Source organism: Aythya fuligula, chromosome 15, assembly GCF_009819795.1.
Source record: "Aythya fuligula isolate bAytFul2 chromosome 15, bAytFul2.pri, whole genome shotgun sequence".
Classification (NCBI taxonomy): Eukaryota; Metazoa; Chordata; class Aves; order Anseriformes; family Anatidae; genus Aythya; species Aythya fuligula.
Genome location: NC_045573.1, coordinates 6,262,837 through 6,287,370, shown reverse-complemented (window position 1 = coordinate 6,287,370; position 24,534 = coordinate 6,262,837). Strand labels below are relative to the sequence as shown.

The 24,534-nt window shown below is 43.9% G+C and overlaps 1 protein-coding gene across 10 annotated transcripts in view; it reads right to left on the bottom strand.

The window, feature by feature from the left end:
• Positions 1-22,449, bottom strand: part of PDGFA (platelet derived growth factor subunit A) — an 81,779-nt gene extending 59,330 nt beyond the window's left edge. For 6 of the 10 annotated variants that reach the window (XR_004253933.1, XR_004253932.1, XM_032197621.1 and 3 more), the window contains exons 1-5: positions 21,877-22,449; positions 20,582-20,678; positions 13,056-13,160; positions 10,683-10,870; positions 3,460-3,586 (exon numbers count right to left, since the gene is read on the bottom strand). Coding sequence is in view for 6 of the 10 variants with exons in the window: in XM_032197621.1 (XP_032053512.1) it covers positions 3,460-3,586; positions 10,683-10,870; positions 13,056-13,160; positions 20,582-20,678; positions 21,877-21,939 (580 nt within the window). In the remaining 4 variants the exon portion in view is untranslated. Of the gene's footprint in view, positions 1-333; positions 593-700; positions 815-1,833; positions 1,917-3,459; positions 3,587-10,682; positions 10,871-13,055; positions 13,161-20,581; positions 20,679-21,876 lie in introns of those variants that run through there. The other 4 variants (XR_004253934.1, XR_004253935.1, XM_032197626.1 and 1 more) reach the window with 4 other exon arrangements.
• Positions 22,450-24,534: the final 2,085 nt, after the last annotated feature.

Below are 24,534 nucleotides of genomic sequence, written 5' to 3'. Positions count from 1 at the left end.
AAAAAAAAAAAAAAAAAAAAATCCACTTAAGGCTCCCCAGAAGGTTGTTTTTTTTTTTTTGTATAGACTTTTAAAACACCACCAAGCAAGGATGTATTGTTCTATAGTGTTTGCGTGGCATTTGATCATTTCATACATTCCTGCTTTTTTTGTGCCTGAAGTCCATCAGCATCCATCCATCTTCATCAAGAACGCAGGCACATTTCTTGACGTAAAGCACCGTTGACTGCTCTGACAGAAGTCCACTATTCACTTAGATTTTTGTCATGTTTTTGGGTACTTTGGGTATCCTCCATTCATTCAACTGTCTTTTTTCTTTTCTGTTTTTCTTTCTTTTTTTTCTTTTTTGGACAGGGAAGCTTCCTATTGTTTCACAGAGTGCTACAATACTTGCTTTGATGTCACATTAAACAAATGTACATTGTCTCTTTGTTCTCATTAAGTGTTCTTTTGAGCCAGTTTTTTCACATAGGAGAACAAATAAAGTATACAGTCAATAAGCACCATACATAGTAGGTTCAGGAATGTAACAAACCATGTACATCCATGTCCCAGAGAGAAGTTTTTTTTCTAGCTTATTTTCACCTTACATCTGCAGGAGAGAAAAAAGATACAATAACTCTATGATTAGAATCAAAGGTCCTATCCTCTAAGTAGATGACTTAAAAAAAAAAACTGTTCTGCATGAAGAGTCACTAACCTGGGACAAGAAGTTCTAAATGCTGTTTTGATTGAGTTTACATGCTCACTTTTAAAGTTGAATTTTAGAAAATCTTTGCTTCTATCATACTACTCCCAATAAATACCTGTTAATCTGAAACAGGATATGAAGTTTAGCATTTTTTAGAAAGATACATCAGTATAAATGAAAATTGCCATTGGGAGTTTATGTGCAAAAATAGGTGCTTGAAATCAAATTCACCATCATACAGGCGTTAGGCATATACACTGCAAAATTCAAATAATTCCCGCTCCAAATACTAGAATCGATTGCAAGCACTGCAGTTTACATAATTTCAAGTCATTAAGCAATGAAAACTCTGTATTTAATTTGGAATGTGTATTGCCATCATCATACATTGCTAATATGTTGGCCAAAGGATTTCAGTCATTTTTGCATTGAGAGGGTGTTAGTTTTTCACTACACTGAAAAACTGATGAATTTTGATAAGTGACTGGCATCATCCTACTGAGACTGAACAGACCAAAAAAAGATCTTAATTTTCTGGTGTAAGTAGCACAGGGCCCTGCAACACAAAAATGGAATTTCTAAGCATCTTCCTTCTCAGGTAGGCAGATCAAGAGATCACCTCGGGTGCATGTACAATCAATCCCAGTTCATGCCAAAACAAGGGTTTGATGGTCATGCATATAATAATATTTACCATGTACATATGCTCAATATTTTACAGCCAATGACTCAGAATACAACAGTTTGTAACCTGGCAATTCATTCATGCATTATTATGTGATGCTTTGACCTCAGAAATCAATAATAATGAAACAAAAGCAGAGGCAATGGAACTTGAAATTTCAGAAGCTGAAGTATTAGCACCCTCCAAAAAAAAAAATAAATAAAAAAGAGGAAAACAAACAAACAAAAAAAAAAGCAAGAAGAGGAAGTAGCTCAAGAATGTAAGATGCTGATGGTGATGTGGAGCTTAAAAGAAAAATACCAGCAGGTAGAATTATCAAAGCCAATCAAATCTAATCTCTTTGCAGCCTTGAGGTAGCAAGTGTCAAGATTTTGAACAGTGATTAAGTTGAAGTGATGATATTTGATTAAGTTTTCCAGTACTTGTGCTATTAGGGTGTTCAGCATATAGGTCCTACCTGAATATCAAATAGTTCCAGTAGGTTTTATGTTGGTTTTAACTTTTTTCGTTTCCGTTTTTTACCTGATTCCCTAGGCCTTCCTGTTAACATAAGGGCAGGGCTGGTAAAAAGCCCTAAGGTAATGCATTTTGTTGAACACTGAAGTAATAAATACTCAAACCGTTTACATTTCAAAGAAATCTCATTATATTTTGCATTAAAGTAATAACTTTATAACGTCTGATTTGACATTCCGTTTACAAAGTAATTATACAAAAGTAAAGAAATAATAAACGAAGTTGGCATTGCATACGTCATTTCCAAGATCCATCTATAATTACTGTTACCATGCTGTATTCAACATTTGCTTTCAGATCTGTAGTTAAGCTATTTTCAGCTCACCATCCACTTGCTGGTGCAAGTTTTGTTCCTATCAGTAATTAAATCCTAGAAAACTTTATTCTTCCGTTCCAATTTTACTCCATTTTTTCACACACAATTGATCTAGCAGAACTGTTTTTTCCAAATACAGGACAGAAAAAATATCGAGCCATACACACAACAAAAATAATCACTTTAAATGTGTTTTTGTCTACTCACAACTCAACCTAGTTTTAGCTAAAACACTCAGCTTGGATTATAAATTATGTCCAATAAAAATCACAGCAGAGACCTATCTTTGCTTTTACACAAATTCTAATTCTTCTGCTCTGTACATAGCAACTGAAGTTTACATTCACTTAGACCACGTTTATGTCTCCAAGCTAGACAGAGGCAGTACAGAAAATCCTTCCTTACCCAGACACCTATGAAATCCATCACCATTGGGCAGCTTTCCTCCTATATTTACTTGCTCTTCACTGACTCTAATCTCAGAGCTGGGTCTATTGAACCCCTAAATTTCTGGCAGAAGAAAAAGCAACTTTTGGGGTTACCTTCAACCAAAATCAGGAGAATGGGAGGCGTTCTTTCTACATATGTCAAGTCCTGCATTTACTGCACCCTAGCAAGAGGATCTGAGCTAGCAATTTTAGGTGGTTTTATGAAAGTCATGTTGAAAATAAGTATTCGTCCCCACAAATCTTTCCCCATGATAATTTAAATGTTGTCTTGAGAAGGCAAACACACACTTAACCTAACAACTGCCAATAAATTCTTGACTATATATGCATAAGAAAACAACAGGAACTGGCACTGTTGTTTCAAAACTCCTTACTTCTAAATAAAAAAAAATATATTTTCCTAAGTGCTTTATATTCTTTTCATTAATATTTTCCCCAAGGTCAAGTAAATCTCAGCCTTAACCCTGTCTCCACAAAGTCTAAAAAAATTAGGCAACAGAGTTCACCAATAAGCTGCAACAGGACAACCTTTAACTTAGTTAAGCAAGACTTGAATAATATCGGTCATTTACTTTTATTTAAAGGCTGACCTAATGCGAATTGATAGAATTTAAACTTCAAGTCCATACTCTTTATCCAGCACAAACTGTTCCTAATTTTGCATCTTCAACATATGGAGAGGTAGTTGGGGGCTTCTCTACTTAAGTTCACGGGAAGTAAAATTTGCTTTACATTCTTTACTAATATAAAAACAAGGTCCATATGAAATAAGCATTAATGCAAAAATAAAAGGAAAACATACCAGTTTCTTCTTCTCTATAATCTGAATTAGTATTTGATGATGTACAGGTGCATTCCATATGCTCTTCTAATCTCACCAGAACTTCTTTTAATTTTGGCTTTTTTCTAATATATTCCACTTTTGCCACCTATAAAATACGATGAGGTACGTACTGAGACACATTAACATAGTTCAGGACTGAAGACAGATAACTATATACCCCTATTTTTGAATGAAGCCAAACCCATACAAAATGTCAGCATACTAATCATTTTTTATCTTAATTGTGCATCATGTAACCATTTATTGCACTATTTGTTTACTCAAGTTCAGCACTTTGAAACAATTTTCTTTTCCCCCAAGAGATAAAACAATTTCCCATTCATTTTGTTTTGAAGTTTTAAGCAACTCACTTTTCATGTATACCACAATAAACTTAAGTAGGGATTTCAATCAGTGTTTGTTCTTGTGGACTGCTACTTTTAGCATGCTTTTCTGTACATGTTGACCACTGTTCTTATGCTGAAGGCTAACAGTGAAGACATTAGGTTGGTTTGTAACACATTTTATAATTCACAAACTGTTGCCTTCAAAGCCCTCTGAACGTAAAGCACCCAACTCTTCAGAGAACCAGCATCCAAGTATCAGCTTAGAAAGCAGTAATCTCAGTCCTACTCACTTCTTGCAGGGACTGGGACTTGCTTACAAGAGCGCCCATGCACTGTTGTTAGGTCCAAGGGAACTGCCACTTGCAAACTGGATCCAGCCTTTGGCTTTATTGTGGATGGCTAGCAGGTACACTATTCCTCTCCGTTCCATCCAACAGCTTCCAACTGCATTGCTCCACTTTGGGCCAAAGCACTGGCATCCTTAAGAGAAAAGTCTGGAGGGCAAGGTAAGGTTGAAGGAAGGAGCATGCTGGAGAAGCTCTGCCTACATGGAAGTCTCCCATGTGAAGGAAACCAATGCAGAAAAAAAGGACGTTGGGGTTGGGGGGACACTGAACATGAGGAAACCTGACCAGCTCGGTGCCAGCAAGCAGGAGAGGAGGCACAGCACAGGAGGCAGGAACACTGCTGGGCTGGGACGCTAAGATGGGTTGTGGGGTGCTGGGCACAGAGTTGTGCTAAGTGTCACAGGCATGATGGTCATGTCCATGCAACAGGACATACAGCATAGTGTGAGAAAAGAGAGTGTTAGACAGCGTGTAAGGGGCCAGTGTTGAGTTTACAATTGTGTCGAACACTGCATGAGTGGGTGCTAACCATTTGCTTGAAATGGAAAGCACTGAAATGAAATCATGTCTTCTCAGTCCTACTAATGATTTATCTACCATTTGACAAAAGAGGACTGCACTATGTCTGTCCCAGAAAACAAGAAGACTACATAACACAGGTATGCATTATAAATGAGATAGATGAGGGAGCAGAAGAACAAGAGAGGATGGTTGCCTATAAAGAAGTTAAATGACAGAGCCAAAAAGTCCAGCCCAAGCAAAACCTCCAGCTACTACCAAATAAAGCATTCACAATTACAGACTCTCCTGGTAATACTTTACTTGTGTGTTTGGTGGGGTTTTAATGCTCCAAATCAACCTTCACACTGCAAAAACCATTCCCTGGCCCTCCTAAAAATGGAACAACACTCTCACAAAACGAGAGTGGTGGCTGGAAAAAACATCACATTCCCAGTTCCCAGAAACACTCTTCTGGTTCTGTGGACAAAAAACTACCAGGGACCTGTGAATGACAGTAACAGAAGCTAGAGCAAAACCCTGGCCTTATTAAAGTCAATGGGAGATCTGCCATTGCTTGCACGGAGCCAGGATTTCAAATCCACATTTTAGTCACCACCTCTTCTGTCAACAGGATCTGGAGACTATTTTCATTTATCCAGAAAACTAAAGTTGCAGAAAGACAGATGCAGTAACTAAAATGTCCACAGTAAAAGGTATCTTCCAAAACTGTCAGATCTCCATATAAACAGATTAAGAGCTGGCCGTGACATACAAGAATGCTTTTGCTTGAAGATTAACTATGGGTTGAAGCAGCATGTTTCAAAATCTCCTATCAGAACTCAACTCCATCAAGCCTTTGAACGCAAAGATTTGAAAATGTATGGTAAGACTGACTCATCTGGCATCAAAGGATGACTAATCCTTAAAATTTACAAAAACAAACAGTAATTAAGACACCTCTATCACCAGAGACAAAGAAAGAGACCCAGCAATCATGAAACACTTTTCAGATCTGCCATGCTTATTACAGCTGTTGGAATAAACCAGGCTTATTGAAAATTACATGCAACAAAAATAAACTGTAATCAAGCTTTACAAAGTCTGTCCCTGTTTTGCTTTGTTGTCCAAACTGAAATATGTATGTAGTTCCTATGGCTATTTGGTATTAAACAACAGTAAAAAAATAATAAAAATTAAAATTTAAAAAAAAAAAAAAAAAAAAGATGATGCCATGAAGAAAAGGATCATAATGAATTTAAGAAGCAGTTTAAAGGTCTTTTTTTTTTTTTTTTTTTTTTTTTTACTGTGCTGTAGTTAATATGCAATCCAGCATACATCTCACTCTCTTGTTTCATGCTACAGAAGTTAAAGGAATGACGTTTTTCAGTATGTTGTAAACATTCAAACTGAAGCAGCACACAATAGAGTTAAATCGCTGTGCTTGTGTCATCTCCTAGCACCTGCTGCCAAACAGGATCTGTAATTAATGCTAATCTAAAACGATAAAGGTTGCAGGTCAGATTTTCAGTGGCTATAAACAGGGATGGCTATGCTAATAGCATGGGATTTGGCCTTCTGTTAGCATCTTTTTTCTTCTTTGCATTTTTGTTCCTGGTGTTTATCTTGTGCAGTTACTATCATGAGTATTATTACCAAACTCTTTGAGATGGCCAGAAAAATATGTGGTCTCATGGAACATCATGGGAACACATAGCGCTCCTTCATGAGAGACAATATCTGGAAGTAGCAGCAGGTGGAAAGCAACACTGTAAGAAAAAGCATACAGAACACCTCTAGCACAAAGCCAGAATTTATCAAGGGCAGGAACTTACAAGATGAGTCTCAATACAGAAAATTCCTTGTAACACAGTAAGCAGTGAAACTCATGTGGCTGACAGATAAATAAATGATGGGAAATAAAACCAAAACAATGGCTGAATGAGGATGATTCTTGGGATTAGTTATTTCTCCCATATTAAAGTAGGTGTGTTCTGACAAGATGGGGGGAAAACCTACCCTCACCTCACAACTGTAATCTTTACAGCCCTCAGGTCTGCGAGCAAGACGCAGGTCTACAGAGCACAAAGGCACCAGAAGGACTGAGCAGGGATCCTGGCAAGTCACTGTGCATTTTGTGGGACCAGAGCCGCCGCTCCAAGGACAGCAAGATGGGCACAGTGCCTTCCAGGAGACACTGTGCCAGCTGTGTGCGCCTCCCCAGCACAGGAGGGATGGGAAGCAGCAGGGAGGCGATCCGCCTCAGAGCCTGGCTGCCACCCATGCTAAAAACCCAATTAAAGACATTCACAGGGCACTCCTCCAGCAAAATCCCTAAGAGAAGTCCTGTGCACAGTTACGTAGGGTGGGGTTGGGACAGCTTTCCATGCACGGAGCCAGGGATGCAAGGTGCTGTCCCTGCTGCTGGGATAAGAAAAGGCCCTGGCAGTGCCTGAGGCAGGGGCAGCCCTGTCACAGCAGCGGGCGTGCTCAGAAATGCAGTCCCAATGGTGCAAGAGGCAGAGGCCACCACAGGCCATGCTGGGAAGGCCTCCAGAGGGCAGTGAGGGGGAAGCCACTTCCTATGGTGCGGTGGCCATGCTTCAGCCAGGGCACACAGCCTCGGGCCCGGGGGCAGAGCCTGGGGGTCCTGCAGCAGCCCCACTGCCCCCTCAGCAGGGTACAGTCATGGCAGGTCTCCATGCCCTAGCACCCTAGGACAGAGCAGCCAGGCCTTGCCTTCTGGCAAATGACTTGGATAGCAGAGCTCTCCTCATGCTCTGAGGGCACCTCTCCGGTTTTCAGTCTTCATCTCACCTGGAACAGGGTTTCCCTTGTTTTTCCCATTCCCAAATTGACCTTTGATACCTGTCAGCTGGACCTGCCTGCCGGTCCGTTTGTGTGCTGGCAGTAATCTTCATTTAGGTCACAGCTAAATCAAAGTGCTGCTTATCCTACTGATAGAAAGAGTCACTGAGGAAAAATGTTCTTAAACCTGCATACAGCCATTTTACCTACATACATAGTTCACTCTACAAGACCTTCTTAACCTTTCCAGGTGTTGGGCAGCTCTGCTGAACAGCTCACACTGACTTGCAGGGATTTTGTCCATCTCTTGAAAACCTCTCTACTTCCAAACATCAACAGAGGAGCAGAGCAGTTCCTGTGTTCCCTCCCTTCTGGCTCCTTTTCTCTTGGTCTTTCTCTCATATTAATTTACTGTAGGAACTAGGTTAAATTCTCCCAAATCAGCTCAACACTGAATATTCAGAAATGGCAAAAAAAAAGCACGTATGGCTATGGCCCAAGGCCAAGCAGAAGGCAGAGCTGAGGTGATTTAGCTCATTTCTTAGTTTGGAAACAAGCCTTGCTGCAATCAACACTAATACTCAGCTTCACTATTCAATATTAGGAGTATAGGCAGGATTTGCTTTGTAATATTAACTGTTTTCTGCTGCCCTGACCAAAAACGTGAAGAACATCATGCTGAACATTATAAAAAAATCTCCTGGGAAGACTCAGTTCAGAACCCCACAAATAAATTAAGGTCTAGTACTTGGTAAATACTTGATCTCACTGTGCAGAAGCATCAGAATCTGCAGATGTTACTGAAATGCTTTTGCAGACAGCAGAAGAAATGGATCTGTAACAGACACCAACAACCCTCCTCACCAATCCTTGTCACCGTCCCTCTATCAGAAGGATAGTAACGCAATGCCTTCCTTCCTTCCTATTGAAGTGTAACTCCCAACCAGACACTTCATTTCAATCACATTTTTGCAACACTCTATGGGTACAGCTTACTGAATAGAGATTTCTTTAGGACCAGGAGGGCTGTGCTCTCCACATCTGTTACAGTGCAGGGGAAGCCTCTCTTTCACTCATCTACCCCATGAAGGGGAAACCTTAAGAGGACCAGTTTCGGGGAAGCCATGTCACCCAACGCCACTGGCTTGGAGCCTCCCTACAGCTCCAGTTCCACAAACCCATTAACAGTACACTGGGCACCTAACCAAGGCTCAGTAAAGGCAAAATGAGGACATTCCCAAACCCTGTAGCCTTTGAGTCACGTCCCCAAGAAAGGAATGTCCCATACAAGCCCCTCCAGTGCTCCTCCCACACTGCCACGGCTGTCTCTTAACCTTGACTACAGTGGCCCTCAGTGAGACAAAGAAAACACCCTTTGCTTTAGCCTGTTAGATGATGCAAACCCACTTACTGACCTTTCTGGGTGAACATTTTTCTAGTGTGAATGGGCCAGCTATGATCTCACTACCTTGTCAATGAAGAGGAAGTGGGGAAAGCCTTTTCAATGTTTAATCAAAAGAGGGCTTTTATACAGTCTGACATCAGGGGAAAATACAAGACAGCTTTCCAACCGCATTGCAGGAACAGCTGAGAAGGCTCTCCAAAACTGCTTCCCCTACCTTTCCAGAGACCCTCACTCTGGGCCAGCTACTTAATGGCATGAGCAGACATTGAGCTCTGAATGTCGGATTGGCAAAAAAGCTCATAAAATCATTAATTATATCAAAGCTACAAGAGGATCTGACTCTGGAGGGCATAAATATGGATTCTGTTCAGCGGTTTCTGGTGTGACAGTGGGGTCAGCCTACAAACCTTTACAATGAACATCCTGTTCCTGCTTGACCTCTTGTCCTTTTTCTTTCCCTTCTACTTAATGACTATTTGGAGCAGTCTTGGAGTTTGGAAAAAAAAAAAAAGTCCTCCAAAGCTGGCTGACGTATATTGATATTGCTGGTGGCAATATATTTACACAACCACAAAAAGCAGCTGCTCAGCTGAGCCTACTTTTAGCTTGCACCCTATTAAAATGAATGCAAATCTAAAAGCCCTAAAACCATATCAGCAGACTGAGTGAGAGACTATGTGTGCTGAGGAAGCAGACCCAGCAATGACATCCTGCAAAGGTGCTGCCACTTGTTTTTTGAGTTTGCAACCTCAAGGCTTTTAGGGAGCCCTTGGGGACCCTGGGCAACAAGGGAATGCAACAGTCAAAGATTTCTCTATTACTTGGGACAAGTTTCTTGCTTATTTGTGTGTGAAAACATTTTTCAAATGTTCAGAAAAGGAAAAGAAAAAGAAGTCCTTCTCAGATGTCTGCCTGTGTGTATGAAAAACAATGAACTGGCCCAGATGCCATTCTTTGTGTCTAAAACATACAGCGCTACATGAGTTAACAGCACCTTTCTCAACGAAATCCATTCCAAACAGAGATAAGTATGTTGAGCTGGGCCATTTTATGTTCAAGAATGTGTTTGTTTTGTTTTTTAACAAATTGTGCACTTAAAATACTCAAAGCAACATGAACTCAGAGGTTTAGCAGCATAAATGGTAAATGTAAGTCTAATCTCCTACATGCTGATGTAAATCAACATTACTTGTTTAAACACTGATAAAAATTAGAACACAGTGAAGCCTAATGAACACAAGAAATATTTCACGTAGTATTTACTGGAAAATTGCAACAGGGATTTTGTCTAATGAGTAAATACAGCATGAAGCTGTTGAGTCTTCTATCCCTGGGGTAAGATAATTTGAAACACATTTTTTCAGATCAAAAGTGTTATGTTGTCAAATATAAAAGCCCAATTTAGCCTGCATAATATTTAATTAAGAAAACAGCATTCCATACTGTGATTTATTTATTTTTTTAAGTCCAATGCCCCCTGAGTCATTTTATCTTCTTAACTTTAAGATTTGTACCATGCGAGATCATGGGAAAGACACAATCAACTTTATTTTAATTACAAAAAGAGAAAAACCTAAAGGGAATCCTGTGAAAATCAAATCCAAACCCAAGATTTTTCAATGATGATGTCATTTGAAAAGGCCCTCTGCTCATTTAAAATAGAGAGGAGCACTGTATCTGACCCTCTTGCTAAGAGGATGGATAATAAAGACTCAGGTCATGCAGAACAGCCACAATACCTGAAGTTTCTAGAATTAGGCGGAGCCTCTTGGGGCTCTGCAGCCACGATCTGCTCACCTTGACGCTTCTGTGATGTATCCGTGAGGGCTGGCATTTCACACTGCTGGTATTGCAGCAGCCAGTGCAACGTTTCACTTCCACGCAAGGTGGCCATATCAGGAAGTTGGCCGAGGTGGGATCAATCTGACTCCGAGGTATCTCGTATATAACCGTCCGTGTTTTGCAGACAGCTGGGATGGCCTCCTCTGCGAACAGAAGAAATTCACACTTCCAGGTGAACAGCTGCTCTCACCTCAGAGTGCCCAGATACTTTACGCTGCTGATTTACCAGTGGCATCCTTAGCCAGGGCTGAGACAGCGCTCTCAGTTCGCACCACTTCCTGACAAGCCGGTGCCGAGTACTTTGCGAGTGGTTTGCCTACCACTACGCTGTGGGTGCTTCCTTACAGAAAGTCTGGACTCACTGCCAAAAACCCAGCCCTAAAATGCAGGATGACAATGGCCTGGCTCCCAACATAGCTCGGAGCACATACCACTAGATAAGGCAAGCCTGGCTCTTTAGAAGTGACAGCAAGCCAGAGGCTACTCCCGATTAGATGATCCTCCAATACAGCCTCATAATGACTGCTTAACAGCAGCTGTTATTTTACAGTATTGGGGCAATCATTGCACGCATATATTATCACACAAACATGCAATACCTGGCAAATGCCACAGCAGAAGTTGCACTGAGGATATTTTTATCACACCCAAATTGGCTGAGCTGGGAAACAACCTGTGCCAGCTTGAAACTTCTGAGTCCTGGGTTTCCACTTACACACTCTTAACATCCTCATATCAGGGAGTCTGGTCCATCTGCCATCCCCAAGAGCAGCAGCTTTTTTTTTTTTTTTTTTTCCTAAATTGATGTTATCAAGTCTTTGTACCTGCTGGGTTTTACTTGATTTGTTGTTCTTTTGAATGAGGCAAAATGACAAGAGTAGCATGACTGAAGAACCTGCAGTGTAATTTTCAGCTAAACAAATTTGCTGCTGGTCTCAGGTAAGCTGAGCTTGTAGATGGCAGTTTCAGCCACATAAGCATCAAAACATGTAGCTCTGTGCCACAGCAATGCATGATTGCTGCCATGAAAACTCCAAACTAGGCATCGTTTTCAACCTAGGACTGCCTGAGAAGTCAAGTTGGTAATTTAAGCCAGTCCAGAAAATAATAGCAATCGCAGAGACTGCTTGCTTGGAGCTAAGTTCTCTGAAGACAGCTTGGATTTTTTTGCCTTTCAGTGGAAGCAGTGATAGCTTTGGGTCATATGGGGCAGGGAATTGGAATGCTGCCTGCGCTTCTTCAGTTACTCCTGAAGCACAAGAAATTCAGGCCTGGTCTGCACCTGTAACATGAAAATCTAGGCTTGGTTTTCAAAGAGGTACATTCTGGTCATCTAAATAGACTGAAAATTATTCTCAATTCCCAGTGCCATGAACTCAAGAAAATTAAAGGATCCAATAATGCAAGATAGTTGGCAACTCCTACAAGTTATTGAGCATATCCAGTTCCCACTGACTTTTATGGGGATGCATTCAACACCTTGCAGAGCAGGGTGCCAAGTGTAGCAGACTGTTTCAGAACCGCTGTTCTCTAGAGGCATTCAATGTGACACGCGCGCTTGCCAATTCACACTGCAAATCCATGTTGACAGCATGCTGTGCTATCTACTGCGTACAACCAGAGCTTAAAGTTAGAATATATTGACTCGGAATAACCCATAATAAATAAGAACATGGATATTTTCTGCCTTTGACTAGAATGGTAAAACAGTCAGATCTAATCAGATGAACAAGCTTTGCTTATACACATGGTCTAATATTCCTCAGCATCTCTTTAATTTGGGATTTGGGCTTTCTTGGATCACCATCATTAGTATTTAAATAGAAAAAAATCCCCTGTAAACATGCCTGGTGCCCTACACAATGATGGAAATCAATGCCCTAGCATTTCCATCAATGGCTTTTAATTTTGGGGATAAACTGTTTTTTTCTTTTGAATAAAGAGTCAAGCTGTTTCCTTTTGTGGAGCTTCTGTACTGAAACCTCTACCAACTGTTGATGTTTTTTAAAGCACACTGCTGTAGTTGTTCCCCACACTATGAATTATACATTGAATATTGCAGCATTTTCTAACCAAGGTCTAGCTTTCTAACATGCTGCAACAAGAAAGTGAATGTAAAGAATTCGTGCTTGTCTGTCTCCTATGGACATCCTCCAGAAGACAGCTTCTCAGGCAACAGCTCGTTTTGTGCAGAAAGAAAGACAGAAGCTAGAAATGGCCTTTTTTTCCTTTGTGTGTGTCACATTTTTCCAGTGAAATGTCCTGCTTGGCTGACCAAAAGAAACCCCTCTGCTTTTACTCCCTAAGTACAAATAGCTTGTTTCTTACCAATGCTTCTTTTTCTGCGAATGGGCACAGGACGATTCTCTTGCACATGTTTAGCAGAATGAACACTATAAGACCTCAAGTTTGTTTCTGAAACATCATCATATCCTGAAAGAGGAAACAAAATATTAAACTTCAGCTATTTTATTAGCCTGAATGTTGTTACAGTACTGTTACATACATATAAAACTGCTGTTCATATGCACAAGACCAAATCCTTCTGCTATTAGTCTAACATAATTCCTATCAGTGCAATTGCAAGGGTATAAGGCAAGGAAGACATAAACATGAAATGTCGTGTACAAGCATGCACAACATAATTCTAATATCCATTTTACTGGAAGCCCCCAGAAACAGTGCATAGTCTGTGACACAGAACCGTATCTAAAGTAAAACAGTTGCATTTTTATGTGAAAGGTATGTAAAGCTTTTCTTACTGGAAAGGTGTAGAAATAAGAACAATAATATTTCATAGGAAATATTTATTTTGAGAAGTTTTTTGAAGTTCTGGCATGAGGCTACAGTAGAAAATACGGTATTACACACCCAGCAGCAACAATGCTGCCTCTGTAATTTTTCTCTTGCATGGTTTTCAGGACAGAATCAAAAGCAAAAAGTAACTAGCATGGGTTTCCTTTTAGTCTCTCTGTTGCAGAACAAATCCCCTGTGAAGTATCCTAACCTTTGGAGGGGCATCTGAAGCTACTGCAAACTCTGGGACTGCATCCAGGCTTGTCTTGTTCCCTAAATAAGCCTACCACATGGGTTAAAGGGCCATGAGAAAAAGCAAAGATGGAAAACTTGGCATTTCATTTATCATAAAAAAAAATAATAATAATAATAAAATAACTGCTCCAACTATTTGGTTTTGTTAAGTGAAGCAGTCCAGGTCATGTCCCATGCAGTGGGGTTCTGAAAACGGCAAGCACAATCTGCAAACAAGGGATCAGGAAGATGTAAGCAGACTGAGGACTGCATGCAGATTCCAGTACAGCAAAACTAAGACTTTTAGCACTCTGCTGCTTGGAGTGCCCTCTATAATGTCACTGGAGAGTTTCAAGGTTTCACTGCTGGTTCCAAAGAAAACTGTGATGTACACCAAAAAAATGTAAATGGTTATTACAGCGTACTCAATTACCCTCTCTACATGCTACCAACAGCCTACACTCCTCTGTCTTCTGCACTGTCATGCTCCCTGCTTCTCGTTCTCTTTGCATGCACAGTCGACTGTGACTCTGTAACTTGCTTTATTCTTTACTTTATTAGAAACACACATCGTAAAGGGCACACTCTGCAAATAAACCAGCTCCTTTCCTCTTCCCTCCAAGAAATCCTGCCCTAAACAGCATGCAACTTGTGAAATCACCTGCAGAGCCTGGTAAAACAAGAAGACAGTGACATCTTCAGCACCTTGAAAAGAGCTCTGTGCCTCAAGGTGTATTTTCACTCTTTGGAAAATACTGTCATAGTTAGCTAAAACAAGATGAAACAGGAGATCCAAGACATAGCGCCAGGAGCACCCATTGGTCCTGTTTTCCTCATCAGCAGACCAGATCCTTGTCTGAAGTAAGTCATTGTGAAATCCAGTTTCAATCTACCCAAATAAGTAGGCTCCTTCTTCCTACATTGAGTGCTTGCTTCTCATTGATTTTGATGGGAAAGTTTGGAACCTAACAGATTAGCTGACTGTAAGCCTTATTTGCAGTCCCAGTCCTGTAACGTAGCACAGCAATGACTAATGTATTTTATTTCTGCTTTTATTGTACCCCATACTCCACAAAACTCATCTGTGGGGTAAATAAAAAGGCTTGCCAGAGATCCCACAGGAAGTTTGCAACTGAGCGGGGGAGCGGAGCCAGGTCTCCTGCATCCCATTCCAATGGCACCGGGCCATCCACCTGACCCCAAACGGTGTTATGCAAAATGAGGATCCGTTCTGATCTTCATCCAGCCCTTTTCCGCTCCCTAACACTCAGCCACCCAACACCTTAATACTGACCTCCTTCTTGGCAAGTTCAGATAGTCACGACCTCTCCCTCACTTTGAGGCAATGAAGTGATACTCAAAAGAAAGCAGCAGGAATTTTGCTCAGTGTAAGATCCCAGCTAAGCTCTGAGCAAGAAGCATCTCTGTCTGCATGCAAACGGTGTTTAAAAAAGATTAAACACAAAACTAATGCCGTTAATCCTGAGTGCTTGGTGGGCACAGCCATCTCACTGAAAAGAGAAACTGCCAATGATGCCAGCCTGAGCCACGGGTCCTAATGCCTTATTCAACATGCTGGCATAGTTCCCTTTTAACATGACTGATTTCTTGCTGTCTTGTTTAAAGAAACTGGTAAGACTAAAGTAATAGTATGATCAGCTAACCAATATGTTTAGCCATGTGCTTATATCTAACTGCTCAACTCGGCTGCAATTAGCCATATTCTATCATTATGTTTATAAAGAAAAATGACGTGTCGAGGAGCATGTGTTGCTTATAAGATGATTTCTAAGGTGAAGAAGGCCTCTGGCTCATACTGTATCTCACTGTCTCACTACATATCTTAGGCATGTATATTATTTCATAAGTTCACGTCTCGTTGTGGGGGTTAAAAAAGAGATCTACACAGCTAGCGTGGCAGACTGCAAAACACGTTCCAGTTAAACCTCGATGCATTACGCAACGCAAATTGTATTATTTCTATAGCCAGAGCATTGATGTTGTTTTGTTTTTTTTTTATATAATAAACAGAATTATGGAGCACATGGTTGGTGTCAGACAACACTATCATGCTAAGGCACTTGGTCTTCTTTGATCCCCACAGGCATTTGGAAGTAATTCCACTTCCCAATGAAGTCAAAGGGAAAATCACTGCACTTCAAGAGATCTTGAAGTCAACAGGAGTCTTACCCAAGCAGGGCTGAAAAATCAGAAAGTCAGTTTTGAAATCCACACTTGTCTCTAGATGTGTGGCTAGAAGACTTTATTTTACTTCATTAGAACAATGATGCTACAGTAATTACAAATAGCTCACTCTAGTCTGACTTTAAAGAAGCCTGATACCTAATTTACAATCTGGCAGAAGGTTTCCTCAACAAATCATGTCTTAATTTGCATCATTTTTTCCCACCACTGTACTGACTTAGGAACATGAAATTGCAGGATAAGGTGTTTCAGCTCTTAGCAAAGAAAATGGGAATTTATGGGTGCTTAGCACCAAACAAAATGAGGCTTAGAGCAGAAAGCTTAGAAACGGATGGTTCTTAGTTTAGAAATTGAACACTGCTTGTCACTAAGTGAAGATGGAGGATGCTGCATGGAGCCAGATTAATGCAGCTCTTTTTAAATGTTTTAATAATAAAAAAATGTTTTCATGGCAGCCGATCAAGAAATTTCTCTGTAATCTTTTATGTACTGACAACATATCAATGATGGGTAGAAAAACTCTTGCAATGAGCCTTGGTCAATCCATTAGTGTAGCTGAAATTGTTCTTTTTTGCCAGATTGGCATTTTTCCACTAGGTCATGGAGTATAAATCACAGAGTTCCTGTGACATCCTGCCAATATGTGATTACTCTTCTCCCAAAAAAAGCATGTGGAAAGCATCCTAAGACTACTGTTACTTTATATTTATCATTTTACATTTTCACATTGCCATCTCCTTCCCAAACAACTTTACATGTGAGGTACAATCCCCAGTGTACGCAGCCTTAACGCAAACCCTTCTAGATGTCACTTTGATGTACATCCAAAAAGTATAGGTCCAAGACTTCTAGTACCAACAGCAGCAGCTTAGGAAATTCTCATTATCTCTTTTTCCAGGAATTCAGTGCAAGGTACAATAAAGTGAAATGGTCTGTCTTGCAAATCGGTCCTAGAGCCAGAAAGCCCAAGGCAACGTCAATCTGTTTGTTTGATCTTCTTTCTGGCTGATGCAAAATATGCCCTTCTGACATCCAAATGCAGAGATAGATGTCATTAAGTTTTCAACTTTGATCTATTAAAGGAAATATAAGTAGCAGCCTGCAAGATCCTGTTTTGTTTAGTTGTGTTTTTTTTTTTTTTTCCCCTTTACCTAGATGTGATCAACCAACTGTAAAGGAGGAGGAGTATTCCCTCTATCTGTTTCAGGGAAACACAGGACACACATGGCAGATGCCCGCCTCTCATAATGTTTAAGAGGTGCAAGGAAAGCTAACACATGGTATTGTAATGTCTTCAATTTACATGCCACACCAAAAGCCACAAAGTCAACAGAAGGTTTTCCAATAGATTGAGCTCTGGGATGCAGACATCTAACACTGTTCCATGAATGCATACTGTTAATTTAGAAGTTTCTCCACCTAACAAAAAGCTGCTCTGCTAGTTCTTAATCACAGGCCGTTAAATTCACATGGCCTAAGGTGACCCTGCGGTTGATGCCCTTAAACCATGCAATGAAACACACTCAGCCCTGCGTTTCCCCACGCAGGGAGATGACTGGGGGAAAGTCTGTTCCCAGCGGGAGGCAAACATAATAGGTGATGAAATGAACTCTACCTCCCACAGGACAGATGGGAGAGGTGAAGCGCGATGAGAAAAACCACGCTGCTGAGCCAAAAGAACTTTCAGAGGCAGAATACAGGAAGTGCCCCCGTTTCGGTGATTTTGTCTGTTAGTAGTAAAACTGTACTCTGCACGCTACAGCTGCCTACTTCCTGGGATCGTGCGTGCTTTCTGTTTTAAATAGGGTCAGCCTCTGCTCTCCGTCATGCCAATGAAACCCCATTGCTGACTAAGGATCCCAGTCGCAGCAAATTAACGTAGAAACCTGTTTTCTGATATAAACGGAGCATTTTCATGTTGTCTTTACTGTGATTTCTTCTTGAATCGGACACACGGCACTGGACTCTGACAAATTGGCCTGGATTTTCTTTTTTCTGAAAACAATGATAAGCTCCATGTTGGGTAGTGTTTTTTCTTTAAGTAATATGCCAGATGGTCTGGGGGTGTGGTTTCTAATTTTATGAAGGGGGTTATCAGTCATCTCTGTGCTACAATATAGCGACCAAATCTGTCAGAATAGAAGAAAAACCTGCCCACTCTGACTTACAAAACTTACTTTCCCAATTAAAAATATATGCTTTGCATTGCAGAAAAGAAAACGAGTGTTCTTCCTTCATTTTCCACAAGATTCTGCCTTGTTACTCAAGAATATCAGACATTTTCTGCATGCATGCCTGATCCTGCAAGATCTTCCCTTACAAGATCATTCTTAATTCTCAAGTCCACCCACTGAGTTTAAACAGGGCTACTCGCATGCAGAAGGACTGGCAACACCATGCACTAAAATGAAGGAGAAAATAATTAGTGGAGTGTTTTTATTCTGATCCTCGGGTTAAATCAGTATATGCTATTCAACAGAAATACATCTGCTGTACAAGCCCTCACTGAAGTAACCCTTCCCTAAATGCAATTGCAGCCCTAAGGAAATATGTTTCAGAAGTATCATCTTATCAGTGACAAGTAGAAAACGTTTGATTTGCTGATCCAAACTAATATTAAATATAGTAAACAGGCCTGATCCTGTTTACTGAAGAAAACATGGAAATTTCAACGTTCGATTAGTCACTCTGATAAACCCTCAGTAAGAATTACTCATGACAGTAAAGACTGCAGGACTGTGCCCAGAAAACATAAATGTAGATAGCAAAGAGTGAGTGGTTACTGTCTGTGAAGATCCAATCCTGCCTGCACAGCTCAGGATGAGGCTTAGCAAGCACGGAAACTGAGCACTCACACAAGCAAGAACAGGGTGAAAGGCTGAATATTTTATTTTTAAATATTGTTTTGAGTTCATGTCTTCAGGCATTACTGTTTCATGTTGAAATAGTAAAATATGTATGTCTTGTTTCTCTAATGGTTTCTAAACTGACAAATTGCACAGAAACTGCGAAATGAAATGGTAAACTTGCGGCTGACCTCTTCAATTTTTGGTCATGCATCCTCTGATGATATTTGCCACAACATAAACAATTATTTTCTGAAATAAATTTCCTCCACTACCTCCACTAATTTATTTAGCTACAGCCGTTGCTTCACTTGTCTGCTTGATTCTCTTGCAATGGAGCCATGTGAACTTTTGCTCTCCTTGCAAGTGGTATTTAAAAATGAAGCATGTGCTTGTTACACTGAAAAAAAGAATGTATTCTGGTAGCTACAGTATAGTGAATCAAGTGCAGAAAAAACATGCAGTATTTTAAAATCCTAGTCTTCAGATCCAGCCCTTCTGCAACAACAGCCAAGCCTTCCACTGAGTTCACTGGGAAAAAGATTTTAGCAGTAGTGCACTTGTCTGGTCCAAAACAGTCTTCCGTGGGGAAATATGTATTGCATACCCCTTCCCTGTTGTGAAAGCTTCTTTAATTGCAGTGATGATGAAGCACTGCTCTCCAAAAATATTAAACCAATGCCAACAGATCTGGTAATTAGTAATTGGCCTCTATGGTAAAGTATTGTGCAAGAAAGAAATATTCCCATTTTCAGTGTAATAAGAAACTGTTTGCTCCCTAATCACATGAAAATTGAAAGCCATGTTTGTAAAACATCTTCCTAGTGCCTTTCTGCTCATTAATACAGAATTATACTAAAAGCAGTGAGTTAAACTCTAGAAGGATCCTGCAATGCTGAATGAAGGTGATTGAACCTGGCACTGACTTTACAAAAACACACAGCATATGGTTTAAAAGGAGATGGCCTAGTACCAATGCAAGCAAGAACTCATTCATTTTTCTCCATGTTTGTTCTTCAGAAAGATGCAGGTTTCCCTTGGGCACATCAAAGGTGCCGGTTTATCCTCTCTCAACTAAAGCAAGAAATCGCCAGGAACAAAGTGCATCAAGTGAAACCAAACGATAAGAAGCCGAGTAATACAGCACTTCTCGGTCTGATTTACTGCTGCAATGATCTGTTTGAACTGCACGTTCTCACTACACCCATTTGCATGCCTAATGATGCAGAAAATAACCCTGCGCTATTTTCTTTTGGAAAAAGTGTATTTGTCAGGGTTAGCTTCATACGCAGGTTCCTGTTTAAAATCAGCGCGGACGGTTTATTTTCCTTTTAATAAAGCCCAGCGCTTGAAGAGACATTACTTCATTCATAAATATTGTTTCAAATATTTTAAATACCTCTAGGACAGTAGTTTAAAGATAACAGAGCAATGCGAGAGCAACAACAAACCTTAAGGAAATTCTTCTCCGCTGAGAGACGGAGAGGTCTGAAAACACAGAGGGTCACTAGGTCCCTCTCCACCCTGAACCCCCCGAAGTTTTCATTCCCAATCTTGCCCCCTTGGCCGCCGCCTCCCTTTGAAATGAAGCTCCCCTGCCCAGGGCAGCCTGGCTCTGGAGGCCGGGTCCCCGCACGAGTCTCGTCCCCGAGGCGAGGCTGCCCGGAGCAGCGAGAGGCGTGCGGGGCGCTGCGCCGTGGCCGCCCGCGGTGCCTTCCCCCCGGGGCGGCGGCGGCCGACGGCGCGGAAGGAAGGAGGACGGGACTAATTTACCTACGGAGTCAATCTCCAGGAGGCGCTGCAAGTCGCGGATGCTGTGGATCTCGCTGTGCGCCAGCCGCTCGATCAGCTCTTGCGGGATCTCGGCCTCCTTCAAAGACACACACACACACCGCGGGTCACCGCGCAGCCCCGCGGATCGGGCGCCGCGGGGATGGGGATGGAGGGGTCGGGGTTTTTAGGAGGGTGCGGGCTGCTTGCAGGACGCGTTTGGGCGAAGCAAGGGGGAAAAAATCATCCCCTCCCCACCTCCGCTCCGCAGGCTGCCGGAGCGCGCCCCGCCGCCCCCGCTTGCGCGCCCGCGGGGGTTGCGCGCCCCCCGCTGAACTGCGCCACGGCTCGCCACGGCTCCGGCCTGCCGGGGAACCGGGCTCCGTGCCCGCCGGGAGTACGCCGCTTTTCCCCGAGCCCCATTTCTCCAGCCGCTGGAAACCCACCCGCGCAGCCTGCTACCGAAGTTTGCCCGAGCGGGCGTAAAGTTCACAGCGGGGCCGGGCTCCCCCCAGGCTGGGAGGGGGGTCCCGAGGGGCTCCTGCATCCCACCGGCGGCTCCCGGTGCCCGACGGCCCCGGTCCCAAAAAGTTACAGTCGTCTTCCCCCCCCACCCCCCGCAGCGCCCAGCACCGCGCTTGTCCCCCCGGGGGCCACCTGTAGCAAGCCCCAGCCGCGGCTCCGCGCCCGAGAGAGCAGTGATCCGATGGCAGGCCGGCCCCCCTGCCTCTGCCCCTCAGCTTTGGGCGAGCTTCAGAAGCGGGGAGCGGTGTCCCGGGGGGACCCTCACCCCACTTGTGCCCGCGGCACTAACGGTGCCCGCGGCCGGCTGCGTGCAGCGCCGTGCGCCGCGGGGGCGGCCGCTGCCGGGCGGCTCCGCGAAACCGCTCTGTTTGCAAATAACCGCAGCCCGCCTGCACCGCAGGGGAGACAGAATATATCACATCCATGCATGCGTATATATGGATATTATTGGGGTTTTTAGGCGTAGCCGGCGGCTCCGGAGCGGAATGCACGGTCATTCCCCCTTCGCCGTTGGCATGCGGGAAATGGCAACTTGCTTTCGGCCTCAGCTGCGCAGGGGCTCGAGCAGAAGCAGGGGCAGAGGCAGGAGCAAGGGCAGAAGCAGGGGCAGGGGTTGGAGCAGGGGCAGGGCGCGGAGATGCCCGCGGAGCCCCGCGGCCAGGTGCGCAGCCCGCTGCGCCCCCGTGCCCTCCTCCGACGCCGGCTCCCCCCCGAGCCCCGGCTGCGGTGGCCCCGGGGGAGCCCCGAGCACGCAGCGAACCGCTCTCACCCACCTCGCAGAAGGTGAAGGACAGGTAGCCAAAACCTATCAGCAAAACGCAAGCCCAGGTCCTCATCGCGGTCTGGTGCACTTTAGACACGGAGGGAAGGCAACGCTGATGGAGAGGAGCTGCAGGCCGGCTCCTGCCGCGCAGAAATTCAGTACCATCCCTCAGGGGAAAGGCAGCGGGGTGGCTCGGGGGTCCTCCGCATCCAGGCTTGGGGTCGGGGCTTGCCTCGGGGCGGCGGGGGTTTTAATTACGGCGCTGCCGCTGTTTGTAGGTTCCCCTCGCTACGGGAGCGTGGCCGCGCTCTCCTTGCTGCTGCTCTCGCTCGCTCCTCTTGGCTCTTAGGACTAGACCAGCCGGTACTTCTGCATATTTGCTTAGATCAGACCAAAGTGAAACCCAAGGAGTCGATCCGGAGCGCAGCCGAAACGCCCATCACCTGGCTGGGGCGGCTCGCCCCCCTGGCGGCGGGCGGCGCTGGGGCCCGCCTCCCCGGCCTCCGGCTCAGCGCCGGGACTGATGGGCTGCTCGATTTGCCGGCTTCTTGCCCCCCCCTTTCCCCTGCCGGGCTGACCTCCACCCTCTCCCCCTTTAGCAAAAAGGGAAAAAAAAAAAAAAAAAAAAAGAACGAAAAAAAAATTTTATTGGTACGGGTGGAAACGGTTCTCTTGCTGAGAATGGTCCCGCTTCCCTCCCCGGCTTGGGGGCAGGTTAAAAATGGTAATTAATTATGAATAATTGCAGTGATAAATCGGAGCAATATTGCAAGATCTCGCGGGCTGCCTCAGTGCAGCTCCTTCCCCACTTTGTACAGGAGAAAAAAAGAGGAGGAGGGGGAAGGAAGGAAAAAAAAAATTATATATATATATATATATGTATGCAAGGTTTAAATCCCAAGGGGATCGGAGACGAACTGCAACTCCTGGCGGAGGGAGGATTCCCGGGCTCGCTGCGAAGCGGTGGCCTGTCTGGAGCGTGGCTGAGCGGAGGAGCAGCATATAGGGCTCCCTCCCTGCCATGCGCCTCCCCCGTCCCTCCTCCCGGTACTCCCGGCACCAAACCCACAAACAACAAGTAGTGGGGGTGCCGCCAGCTGCAGCCCCTGCGCGCACGGCGAGAGGGGCTCTGCCCACATACGGGAAAAACAAAAAAAAACAAAAAAAAACAAAAAAAAAAAAAGGAAAGGAAAATTAAAAAAAAAAAAAAAAGAGGGAGAAAAAAAAAAGCCAGCGAGGGGCTGGGGGGCCGGGGAGGGGAGGGGAGGAGAGGAGAGGGGAGCGGGGCAGCCTGCCCGCCGCCCCGGCCCTCTGCGGCACTGGGGCGGGGGAGCCGGGAGGGCTGGGAGCTGCTGCGCAACAGCCGCCCTGCAACCTTACGGGATCCACCTTGTGCCCCTGCCTTTTATATAAGGCGGAAGAGATCGCCATGATCACGGAGGATTTGAGGGTGGTTTTTTTTTTTCCATCGTTAATTACTCGGTTTTGGCGGTGGGGGGAGAGCTCGCCGTTTGCCGAAGGGGAGGGGCAGCGCGGCTGCGGGTTGTGTTTTTTTATTATTATTATTCTGATTTTTTACGCAGCTATTGCAGCGCAGCTACCGTCGCAAAGGAAAGAGCCCCCCTCCTCCCCAAAATAAAAAATAATAAAAAAAATAATAGTAATAAAAGCAGCGGGCGCCCTCCGCCCTGCGGCACCCGGCTGCGGCATGCGCGGGTGCGGGGCTCCCCTCCGCGGCCGCGGAGCCGCTGCACCCCGGGGCTCCGCCGCAGCCGGCCCCGGAGCCCCCCCCCGTCCCTGCAGCCCACGGCGGCCGGAGCCGGGCGGTGGCAGGTGGGGCTCCTCCCGCATCCTTCCCTCCCTCCCTCCCCGCCGCCCCGGCGAGCAAATGCCCCCTTTTCCCCGGCGCGGATTGGCACAAGGTGCCTGCTGCACCCTGACATCTCCCTGAACTCATTGTGATTTAAATACCAGCCCTTTCTCATCTAAACAAAGCATCTTAATAGCAGATGCAAAGAATTCAGCTCATCTGAAAATCCAATAGCATTTAAGTGGATTAACTGCAATAACACAACTGAGGAGTGATACTATCCTTCATGGAAGACAATAGACTGTAAACGCACAGCCAGGGAGACTTATCCTTTCATCTCTGAATTTCCTTCAGCATTTCAAAAGCGAATGCTTTCTAGAAGCCCTGAAGGGGTTTGCACGCTACTGGCTTGGACATGCTTCTAGGAAACAACCTGTGCTTTAATGGGCACTTTGCAATTGCATAGAAGTTCCCACCAAAACAGAAGTGGCCTTTCAAGTACGTTTAATTCTCTCTCATGATGTCATGTAGACTTACAGGGTGGTCTCCAGGACCACAAGGGGGGGAAGAAAAAGGTGGGGGTTGAAAAGAGAGAAAAGAAAAAGAGATGTAAAAGATTTGGAAGCACTTTAAAAAGGGGATTTTTTTTTTTTTTTTTTAAAGGAAAATGCTGAGCCAGTGTGCAGCCATTCTCAACTGCCTCCTGATAAATAACGAGAGATGATCCCAGTGCCACACTGCAGCAGACCCATCCGGGCAGCCGGAGGCAGATGGGGCAGGTCACTCTGGTTGTTGCCATCACTTTCTTATGTGATGGCACTTTAGTATATCACAGATGTAAAAGGTGATGACTTTAGC